At 40.5% G+C, this 12,280-nt stretch overlaps 1 protein-coding gene across 2 annotated transcripts in view; it reads left to right on the top strand.

Annotated features, from left to right (window-relative positions):
- Positions 1-5,917, top strand: part of LOC146640183 (nuclear receptor ROR-alpha A-like) — a 189,719-nt gene extending 183,802 nt beyond the window's left edge. For both annotated transcript variants that reach the window (XM_085350327.1, XM_085350333.1), the window contains 3 exons: positions 1,150-1,260; positions 1,410-1,522; positions 2,370-5,917. In XM_085350327.1, the coding sequence (XP_085206453.1) occupies positions 1,150-1,260; positions 1,410-1,522; positions 2,370-2,534 (389 nt within the window). In that variant the 3' untranslated portion in view covers positions 2,535-5,917. The remainder of the gene's footprint in view (positions 1-1,149; positions 1,261-1,409; positions 1,523-2,369) is intronic.
- Positions 5,918-12,280: the final 6,363 nt, after the last annotated feature.

Here is a 12,280-nt window from a genome sequence, read left to right on the forward strand (position 1 = left end):
CACCTCACAGCAAGACCAAGTGAATAGTTCAAAAAGTCAGCCGGCTCTCCAACCTCCCCTCCATCTCTAACTGTCTGCAGGTGGAGAAGGAACATCCTCTGAGGTTTAAACACTGCAGATATTCTTCTTCCTCCAGTACTGTTACACTTGGTTCTTCTGCCATTTTTTCCTCTCCTAAAGAAACTCTTAAGCCTCCTAAAAGTCTCCCTAGCCCCTCCTAACGGTTTTTCACTTCAGGAACTCTCTTAAGGGCTCAGACGCTTTGTGAATAACTTTTATCTCTACCAAGATTCAGTGCTAACTTTCAGGGGAAATATTTTCTTGGAATTTCATCACTACAGGCTTCTCTTAGTACTTGGAAGCTTTATCTGTTCCTGTATTGATTCCTGAGAGTCGGGTGGGGTCGTGTAACGCAGAAACAGAGTTGGAAAAAAGCCTCAGGTGTGCAAAAGCTGGTGCTTTCCTTGTTTTTCACTGATGAAAGGGGTTTGTAAGGTTGGACACATGTGGACCAGGTGGCTTGTTTGGTTCAGGTTCCTGGTTTTCATGTGTGGAAAAGTTGGTGTAGCATGGGACCTGAGCAATGGAAATGTGACATTACTTCCTGTATTACTCTGAGCAGGGTTACTGCTCAGAGTAATACAGGAAGTAATGTCACATTTCCATCAGGTTTTCTTCCTGATTTTTCATCCTTTCCTGTGTGCCCTCTGAACAGAGTGGAATCAGATGCCTGCTTTTCTTTCTTTCTCAGACTAAAGTTTGAACACTCGTGCAGCTGCTTTGACTTGCAGCCTGCCACAGAGGAAGACCGTGCCTCCAAATCACATGTCCTCCTTCTCTTTAGTGCTTCTCTTTGACTGAAGATGCGTCTTTTTAACATTTTTTAACTACTCCAAACATCTCAAGATGCATCAGAAAAGAAGCCACCCCAAAAAAAGTAACAGGGAACGTTTGGCTGCTTCTTTGGATCATCGATCACAAAAGCACAGGAATGATGTCGCAGTTCTTGTCTGTTGGATTGTCTTAAATAATAAAATATGTGTTGATGTGATAATTACATTTTCTACAACGCTACTGATGCAATCTGACGTTTCTGTTGGCCTCTGTAAGTCACTGAGCATGTTTCCGGTGTTTTCCGTGTTCTCCCAGGCTGTGATGATTTCATCACGGCGGTGTTCGACTTTGCTAAGAGCATGTGCTCGCTGCACCTATCAGAGGACGAGCTTGCTCTCTTCTCAGCGTTCATTCTGCTTTCTGCAGGTACGTCCTTCCTTCACCATCTGATCAGATGTTCTACACTGACTTGTTGAGTTAAATAACTGTGTGTGTGTGTGTGTGTGTGTGTGTGTGTGTGTGTGTGTGTGTGTGTGTGTGTGTGTGTGTGTGTGTGTGTGTGTGTGTGTGTTTAGATCGGTCGTGGCTGCAGGAGAAGCTGCAGGTGGAGAAGCTGCAGCAGAAGACTCAGCTTGCTCTGCAACATGTGCTGCAGAAGAACCAGAGAGAGGACGAAGTCCTGAACAAGGTACCCGTGGTGCATGCAAACCTCTGTGTGTGTGTGTGTGTGACACACACACACACAGAGTACATGAATGGAGCATAAACATGCAGACGGGAACTAAACTAAAAATTATACTCAAATTTGAGCCACACAGACTTTTCTGAAAGGTTCGAGCTTAACATCCGAAAAAGTGCTTAACTATTTTTTTCAGCATTTTAGTAAAACAGTTAATTTGAAAATGAATAGATAACAATGATAACTAAACATTTAAATATGATTTTGATTAAAGTCTTTGAGCAGACTGTTAGATTCATAATTACAGAAACATACACAGTGATGTCTGCAATGAACGCACTGTATTGTGCTTGTCGATGTACTTGTCAACTCAGAAACAGTTTGACGCACAACTGAAAGTTGTTGTGGTTATCAGTATTCTTTTGTTGCACCAATGAGTTGGTTGTAGATGCAAAAAATCATAATAATGTGCTGGCAGAGAAAACTAACCAAAAACATGGTAAATATAATCCAGCAGGGCATGCCTAATGGAGAAATAGCTCTTTGCTGCCCTGTTGTGGACAAGTGTGGAAGTACAACTGTATAACTCATATTTCTCCACTGAGCACCAGTGAAGTTAAGGGTGTAAGAATACTCATGAGACTGTGTATGGTAGACTCTTTGTGATCACATTACACATTATTCTAAAGAGCTAAACATTAATTTATTCCCACTTCCTTTCTTCGTCTTTTTCTTCTTCTTCTTTTTTTCACTTCTCCGCTTCTATCCTAATTTCTCTTTATTGTCTCCTCTTTTCTATTCTTGTTTCCTTGTCTCCTCCCTTTCCTTGCCTCTTTCTTCTCATTTCTCCCATCAGCTCAGATGTGAGGCGTCAGCGTTGCGTTCGCTGTGCAGTCGACACACTGAGAAGCTGTGCACGTTCAGAGCCGTTTACCCGGACATCGTTCGATCGCACTTCCCTCCTCTTTATAAGGAGCTGTTCGGTGCTGACCTCGAACTGACCCTGCAGAACAGCGACTGAACTGTCACTGGCACCAAAGCCGGTGTATCCAGACAGATTGCGCCCAGTTTCCATAGACACTGCGGACGGGGCGGCGTCCTACACAGCCGAAGATGGCGACTGTGCAGCTGCTGTACTTCATCTCCTGGACACCTGACACAGACACAAAGAAACCCGAGTTCATCTTCTCCTCAGTTTGTTTTTCCTCCTCCTCGTCCTCCTCTCGTGTCTGTGAGTTTGCTCTGAGGAGTCAGGTGGTCTCATTAGCCCACGTCATGTATCCAGGCTTCTGAACCTGGATCAGACTCACCTCTAACAGTACTCGCACTGATACTTGTTTTTTGTTTCGTTTACCTGATTGTTAAAGCTTTGAGTTTCCTGCGTTTGTTGGAGAGAATGATGTTGGATCCATTGACTTGTCCACAGACAGTTTTACTTTATGATCAAAAGATTAAAAGGTAGCAAAAATAATTTCCTAATTTTAATTTGCAAAGTAAAATTGTTCTTATCCTTTGTGAGAGTGAGTGCATATGAAAAGCACCACATTCACACAGCTGCTTCTACAACTTTGGATACTTTGTGGAAATGTTATGTTACATTGATCATAGTCTCAGCTGATATTAGCAAAATGATCAAATAATCCCAACGTCCTCTTGACTTCTATCCAGTGACATCAGTTGCAACATTTTCAGTGCTATTTACTGAAAATACTGTATGAGTCATTGCTCAGATACATAGCACAGCACCACAGCCGTGATCTCCAGTTCCAAAGTGACAAAAACTGCATTTCCTTTAATCACCACTTGATGCTAGCTCTGAAAGTGAGTCGGTGCATAGAGACTCCTATGTTGGAATGCCAAACTTACAAAACAATACAAACATTTATTTTGGAATCTGTAGTTTTTTAACTCATCCATTTAGCTTAAAGTCATTCAATTCAATTTTATTTATACAGCGCCAAAGAAGTCGCTTCAAGGCGCTTTATATTGTACAGTAGACCCTACAATAATAGATACAGAGAAAAAAACGAACAATCAAATGACCCCCTATGAGCAAGCACTTTGGCGACAGTGGGAAGGAAAAACTCTCTTTTAACAGGAAGAAACCTCCGGCAGAACCAGGCTTAGGGAGGGGCGGGGCAATCTGCTGTGATTGGTTGGGGCAAGAGAAGGAAGACAGGATAGAGACATGCTGTGGAAGAGAGCCAGAGCTTAATAACAGGTATGATTCAGTGCAGAGAGGTCTATTAACACAAGTCCCATGATGCATTGAAGAAACACCCAGTGCATCATGGGAATCCCCCAGCAGCCTATGCCTATGACAGCATAACTAAGGGAGGACTCAGGGTCACATGATCCAGCCCTAAATATATCCTATTGTCATGGCTGCTTAATTGATGGCTGTCTGCCTTTATTGAAATTATGTGACAACTGGTATGTGCTGCTGTGAGTTGCAGACTGTACAAGCTCTGTGCTTTGTTTTTGGTGAGTGAAATTATAGTCATTTATACGTCTATTACTAACTAGCAGATAGCACATGTGTTTCTGTGCATTGCATTCATAGCAGCTTGCTAACCAAGCTTGCTACCATCAGCTCATACCTCATACTCAGCAAATATTGTGACATCCATCATCAAAAAAAAAAAAAAAAGGTTCAAAAACGATGGGTAGTCGTCCATCTTTTATATACAGTCTATTAGGCCCACTAAGGAAATATCAAATCAATAACTGAGAAAAGAAGAAAACTCAAATGAATCCATGTGTTAAATTAAAGCTGTTCCTGTTTCTGCAGTGGTCTGGGAACAGTCTGCGTTCGTTTCCAGTCTCTATGAGGCATACAGTGCAAAATCTGGTTCTGTTTGTGTGCCATGATGTTCGTACTGCCATCAAAGCAACTCGGTGGTTGTTCACAACACTTTCGATGAGCTCTTCTCCTTTGTACCAGGGTGCCGTGTTCTGGTGTACATGTGTGGCCCCCTGTGTATGCAAACCTTTTATTTTATGTTATTTTTAGCACAAGCTGTCTGCCGTGTCGAAGAGTTGTAGAGCTTTCACATCATGTTGTATCTGCCCTCTGTGACTGTCATTAACTCTGTCCTAACTTTCACTGCAGGGCCCAGGGTGTAGCTGATGAAATAACACAGGATAAATACAGATTCTGCTTCATCAGTCACCATTTCTTTCAATTTACCTGAAGATGAGTTGTTTTTTGTTTTTAAATCTGATTTGATGAGTAATAAACTACTGTGCAGTGCTGTCAGCAAGATTATATTGAGGCCTCATCCCTTCTGAGGCATCAAATCCCCAAAGTTCTCTGTTTTAGATGTTAATGTTGTGTCTTTTCTTGTAGCCAAGGAGACAAACTAAATAGTAAACATGATGAAGACAGCTGATTAATTTTACCCAATATAACGAATGATTTTTATCGGTTAAATTGTGTGTAATTAAAACACCCATGCGACAGGTCCTCCTCCCTTCAGCAGCAGAGATTTAACAGCCATAGAATCAGTCTCTATGATTTCACCGTGACCCCCATCCTCCCTCGCATTCATCCAGCCTCCTCCTCCTCAGCTGCCCATCTGTTGCATGTGTCCCGGCACCTCCTGCAGATATTCACAGCAGTAAATCTTTAGCACCACCTGGTGGCTGTGACACTGAGCTGTATATTTTACTTTGTGTGTGCTTAAAAGCTTTTTACTCTGTTAGATGCTGGAAAAAGAATGCAACATTTAAACTTTTCCCTTTCCTGTAAAACAAGAATATGCAGCAAGCCTCCACTCAGATTAGCAGACACACTTTACAAATTACACAGAGGATTACAAAAGTAAAAATAAAGAAACAATTAAACATGTGTTATCCCTCCTGTATTTCCAAAAGAAAAATCATGTTAACATGATTAGAATTCAATATAATAAGAGCAATACTACAAAAAACAAGCTTTGAGGAGCAATACTGACCCTGCCTCATAGGAAGAAACAACAACTATGCAGTGTGAAGAAAGGGATGTGTTGCACTAAAGGCAGTCTCTCCACTGCCTAGAGTGTGTGTGTGTGTGTGTGTGTGTGTGTGTCCACCCCTGTTTGTGGAATTTTTACCCACATGCAGCATCAGAACAGAAGAAAGTCACAGTGAATGAATCCATGAGACTTGCTGTCAAACGTCTGTTTGGTTGTTTTTGTGCCTCTTAGGCAGCAAAAACACACCAGTCACAGGTCCCAGACTGTGGAAGTGAGCTCCTCTGAATCTTAATAAAAAAAAAACAACACAACGCATGGCTTCAGACTTGAGAAAGTCACAGATAGTGTTGGGTCTGTGTTTCCACAAGCCCCACTAGTTTAGAGACTTATTCTCGTTAACGACAAAAACAAGACGAACATCTTTTACTTGCTAGCAAGGGAGGCCCCAGCCAGCGTCTCAGAAAGTACTCTGAATCCTTTTTTTTTTTTTTTTTTTTTTTTGCCCGTCCCGTTTGGCTCTTTTGCCATCAGAATTCTTTCTTCGTCTAAAGGTGAAGAAAGATGCCCAACGGATTTACTTTACCAAATGGACCGTCCCAGCCTTGCCGTAATGGTCTATTTGATTCACCTTTTTTTTTAATTGTTTATTTTATTTTCACTTGCTAAATACGGGACAGATTTGACTGGGGAAAAGAAAGAGGGAAAGAAAAACAGCGGGGAAGAGGGACGGGGATAAAGGGCAAAAAACAACAAAATAAGCAGACAAAAAATCCATCTATCAATCACCTGGATCACCTGTTGAGAAAGAAAAAAGAGAAAACAAGCAGAAGAAAAAAAAGAGCAACATAATAAACAACATCAGGATGATATATGTGAATATAACAGTAAATACTAAATATTAAACATTACTGTGCAGCACGTAAGATCGACAACGCACAGTGTGCTTTGAGGTAGGAGCCAAAAAGGGTGTAGTTTGTGTTTGTGAGCACCCGTGTGTACACCTGTGAGCAAAACTCCAGACATCCAGAACACAAGAGGCCAAGGAAGACCAACAGAGGGGCAGCCGCGCCACTATCCCAGAAAGACCTGAGGAAAGCCCCAGATGAGGGGTCAGTCAGCAGCCGCGGAGCCAAAGCCAGGGGGGGTTGCAGTGACGTGCCCGTGAGCTCCGCCTGCAACCAACTGTGCCAGAGTGACCGAGCTCCAGGCCGAGAGGCTGAGGGCACCCCACCCCCGAAGTGAGAATCATTGAGAATAAATAATTTATTTTTGGTAAGACCATCATTTTTATAGCGGCAACCCTTCCCATGAGTGATATGGGTAGACATTTCCATCTAGCCAGATCATCTTCTACCTTCTTTAAAAGTGGGATATGGTTTAATTTAGTTAGATCTGCAAGCTTGGGAGAAACATTAATACCTAAATATTTTATATTTCCCGATTGTGGTAGTGTTGAAGAAGAATTATGGAGGGAGCAATTAATCGGGAGGACTGTAGATTTTGACCAGTTAATTGAGTAATCTGATATTCTTGCAAAAGAGTTTATCAATTCAATCACCCCAGAGATATTGGTTTGTGAGTTTTGGAGAAAAAGTAACACATCATCCACATAAAGGCTGATTTTATGTTCCACATTATTTGTGGTGAATACAACGTTTTATAGAAATTCCTGAAAATGTTGTTTATTTGTTTCGGGTCATATACTGTGTTCCCAGATGAATCTTGAACAGCACATACAGTTGTTTTTTCTTTATTTATTTTTGGCTGGTGTGCTAGAAATTGACCGGATTTATTACCATGTTTGTAATTTTGTAAGCTACGTACTAAGAATTCTGTTTTTTTTTATTTTATTTTATCAATTATCTCATTTAATTCTAGTTTTGTTTTGCGTATTTTGTTCAATGTTTCCTGATCTTGGTGGGACGCGTAGGCTTTTTCTAAGGATTTGATGCTTTTTTCTAATTCCTGAATATTCTCTGAATCCTACCACAAAATGACCCCGGCGACGGCCTCCGCTTGCTGCCTTTTATTGGGAAGACAGTTCACACAATACATATCACAGCAAAGCAACGCCCACCATAACCCCCCAAAAATGGTTCTAAGACAAGGCACTATGTGTGTGTATGTGTAAACATCTGTATGCATGTGAGAGTGTGTGTGTGTGTGTGTGTGTGTTTGAGTGAGTGTGTGAGAAGTTGTGTCTCTATGTATGCATGACTTCCTGCTCACCAAAAGGATCATAAAAGCAGGAAGCAACATCACAAGAAACAGATCTTTCAGATAGAATGTATCTGCAATAAAAGCCTCTCCAGCCAGTGGTCAGAGACAAAGGAATGTCTTGATCCTATAGATTGAACTCAGACCTTACAAATTTAAGAAGCACAATGACAACATTCAACAATTAGACTTTACAGATAGCATTACACCAAAGAGTAGAAGTTAACAAGACTAGTGATTTTACTTTGGAAATGGGATGATTCAACAGTCTCGTTTGATCTAATGATAATTCTTTCTCTTTTTGTTGTAAGTTCATTGTATATAAATATTCTTATTTACATATTAAAAGAAATGTTCTGTGATACATACACAAGATACTGGCAAGCGAAAAAATCCAGGTTTCAGTCTCTGTGATCAAAGTCACAGTGCATGTGCTTGTTCAGGATGGATGTGCAGGATTGTTCAACATCCTTCACTCTCTTCCTCCAGAGTCGAGCTCTACGCCCACATCACTGATCTATGATTAGTTACATGTCAGAGGGTTAATTATATTTTTAGTAATGACCTAGTAAAACTAAATTTTGACCTTATTTGAAAGAAAACTACCTGGATGATGATCATCACTGGATAATCTGCTGGGTGGTAGGGTCGTCTGTATGTTTTGTGCTGTAATTTAAAGAAATGTATACATTTATAGAAGGCTGAAACAATGTAGAGATGCAGAATCATACATCGTTTTTATTACCTGCACCACCTCCCAGGTGGCTCAGTCTGTGGCCGTTCCTGGTTGATTCTTTGTCAAGTGTGTCATCGAAACATCTAAAAACTGAGATTAATGCTGATACTTCAAATTTAATTTGCAATCTTTACACAAAGTCTGATATTTTTGTAGCTCAGGATGCTTTTCTGTTAAAACAGGATGTGTTTGTGTTGGTTACTTTCGTTGGTTACATTTTCAGAATGTACCTGCTTTACCTGCTGGTCAAGTTTTATTGTAAAAGCACATTACACAACTCTATCATAGTCCTAATCATATCAGTCCACCTATGTTGGCTGCCATCCCTATTACCATTGTACATTCTGCTTCATCTCATCACGTCTCAGTCTTTAGCCCAGTAACAGTATTTCTATACCTAACTTTAGCCATAAATTATGTAAAGCAATAATGTAAATCTTGCCATTTTATGCTTTGTCTATTGGTTAGAGTACAAAAAACCATGTCAATGCAAATTTTAATTGATAAGTTAGGAGCAGGCCTAGATAGACTCCACTGTGGACACAGGAGCTAACGGTGAAGCAGTGCTTTCGTTATCTGGTTGTTAAGTGATGACGTATTAACCCTGCTTCCAGGTCCAAGCTCCTACTACGTTCATCAAGGGTCTTGCCTTTTTAACGTGTTGTGTTACTTTGTATCTTGTTTTATTTAATATAAAAAAGCCACTAATAACCCGTAGTCATTGTGAGCTTCTGTGGGGTTGTTTTTTTTTTTTTTGGTTTTTTTTTAGTGCTATTCATGTGCAGCACCTTTTTATGCTCATATTTAAAAATTTTACTATAGCCCATGTTCTCACAGCTTGCCAGAAAGCAATTATTATTAAGAAATAGGTGTTTAAGTTTTATTATTGGAACGCTTCAGAAAAGAGTCACTCTGTGCAGAAGATTTCAACGGGTACATGAAGCTTAGGATTAGGAATTTTCCTCGTGTCTTCCAAACCAGCATAATAAAGTGGACATGAAATGTATTAAGGCTAATTTACACCATAGAGCCCTACTCTACTCTAAATTAACTTTTAGGGTTGTCCAACTCCAGTCCTCGAGAGCTGCTGTCCTGCAGCTTTTTGACGCATCCTTGTTCCGACACACCTGAATCACATGAATGGCTTGTTATCATGCCTTTGCCAAACTTGATGCATGCTGAAGAGGTAATCCAACCATTTGATTCAGCTGCGCTGGACAGCAGCTCTCGAGGACTGGAGTTGGACACCCCTGCTATACATGAAGCTGGATTTAAGAAATACGTGTTTTAAGTTTTTAGAGCATGTTTAGTGCCATCTTGTGTCAGTGCAGAACGTGGTTGTTTGCAGCTAATAGACTTACTTACATTACTCTATGGTAGATAACTCAGCAATCTAAGGGGTCACTTTTGTACTGCCTCTGACTACAACAGTGTTTTTTTTTTTCTTAAAAAACCAAGCATATGATGTCCACTTTTACTCTCTCCCACTGGGTCTTCGTTGTTGGCTAGCTTAGCTGAAACAGGAAAATCCACCTGTTAGCCAGGATGTTGGGGGTTTGTTGAGCATTTTATGAATGAAAGCAGTGTGGAGGAGAGCTTGTTTGAGTCTGGTGCATCACGGATTTGAGTTTATTGAGCAATGTAACCAGATGATGTCTAAAGATGTAATCAGTACATACAGTACAGTAGTCTTTCTTTTACTTAGCACATCAAAGGAGTTTACAGTTATAACAGCTTACTTACATGCACATCAAACCGCAAACATAACTACCCTTTGTACTCAACCCAACAAGGAAAAATCTCTTGTGTCAGTGCTGTACTGGCACAAACTGGCACTAAACATGTGTTTCAGTTTAATGACTAACCTTACAGATGCATTAGGTGTTCTTCATTTTCCACGTCTTTTCCCTGCCATAAGGTTTCCTTTGTCTGTGCCCATCGGGGACGCTCACATTGAATTTATCGAGGGGAAAAATGTTGTCGTTCATCCCCTTTACCTTTACTGTGTTAATAATTATCCTAACTGTAGCTCTGTAGGTAGCCACCAGCTAGGCCAACTTCCAAAAACCTTGAAACATTGCTGCTGTTTAGTTTTCTGTCTTCATTTAAGTCCAAAGTGACAGAGTCTGAACACGGTTTATCATCTTTAGACGGAGACTAGTGAGCTAACTTCCTGTCATGTTCAGCTCTATTTGTAAATCTTCTTTTTCATGGATGTTAAACTTTATTGTAACCTCTGTTAGAGCAGCCACAGTAAACATTTCATTGAAGATGAACAAATTTGGGCCATTCTTAAGTCTCAGTATTTGAGTTGGGAAACCAAGGAATAGTCTGGAACCTGAAATGGCTAATGATGCCAGACTTAAGAGGTGGATACTTCTTTGAAGTGTGCCACCTGGGCCACATGCTAGTCGATGAGTTGTAATATGAATTCTCTGCCGATGAGTCAACGCAGTCCCAAAAAATGGCCGGCATACAGATGTCCTTACTCACGCTCACTGTTTAATGATGAATCTGACCGTAGCAGACTCACAGACATGAAAATTCTTCATTTACCTGTTGAATAGTTCTGTGTTATCACTTTACATTTTTCGTTGTCATTATCCATCACCTAAATGCATACCCTCCATGGCCGCCCCTCGTTCTGTAAGTAACTTCATCGATTTTTCTGTACAGGCCACAAGAAAATACTGCTATAGATGCTGCTGAGCATCAGTCTTTTTAGAGTACCTGCTGATTTATATGCATCATAATGTAAGATACATGGTTTGATATGCACAGCTCTGTCTTTAGTAACAGTTGTTTTTGTGTTTTTGAAATGCGTAGGTGCTAGGTTAACAGGGTCTCGATTTTACCAGCTTTGCTACATGTATGTTTCCTCACAGGAGGACACATTAAAGGAAACCTGTGTTTTACTGTTCGTTTATTATAACTGTCCAACAGTGACATTTAGACAGGTCGCCATGTTTAACTTTTTAACTGATCTAAATTTTCCATTAAGTTTAAATAATATGAACTTTCACAAAACTTTCACTGTCAGAAATAAAATGTGCAATCTGACGACATATTCCTTCTAAGAAATATGCACCTGTTTACGGTCCTTAGTTCTACAAAAAATGAATTTTCCTTTAAATTATCAAATGTAATTATGATTATGAAATATCATAGTACAGTAATGTTATTTCCCAGCCTGTACCTGTATCAGTGTGTTAGGCCTGGGGCTGTCAGTTTCTCATTTCAACTGGTCAAACATGACTGCTTTTGATACAAACAGAGCTGCTGTATGTGAAATATAAAAAAATAAATAAAACTGGGAAAGAGAATTTTTGGCTTTTTTTTTTTTAATTTCTCTTATTTTTGCTGGTGGTTAAAAATAAATCCTCAACAGCTGGTTGGCACACTGAACCAGCATGGCTACCACAGCATCCTGCAGTGACATGCCATCCCATCATTTATTTTTCAACAGCACAGTGACCCCAAACACACCTCCAGGCCGTGTGAGGGCTGTTTGACCGAGGAGAGTGATGGAGTGCTGATGGCCTCCACAGTCACCTGACCTAAACCCAGTGGAGATGGTTTGGGATGAGATGGAGCGCAGAGTGAAGGCAAAAGGACCAACAAGTGCTCAGCATCTCTGGGAACTCCTTCTGTTGGAAAACCCTTTTCAGGAGACGACCTCATGAAGCTCATGGAGAGAGAGGCAAGAGTGAGCAAAGCAGGAATCAAAGCAAAGGGGGGATATTAGGAAGTAGCTCAAATATAAAACATTTCACACTTTTTGGTTTATTACATAATTCCACATGTGTTCATTCATAGTTTGGATGCCTTCAGTGATAATCTGCCATGGAAATAGTCATG

The sequence above is a fragment of the Diplotaxodon limnothrissa genome, linkage group LG1 (genome assembly GCF_057381915.1).
Source record: "Diplotaxodon limnothrissa isolate DT_005_m linkage group LG1, D_limnothrissa_male_GT1.1, whole genome shotgun sequence".
In the NCBI taxonomy this organism is placed as follows: domain Eukaryota; kingdom Metazoa; phylum Chordata; class Actinopteri; order Cichliformes; family Cichlidae; genus Diplotaxodon; species Diplotaxodon limnothrissa.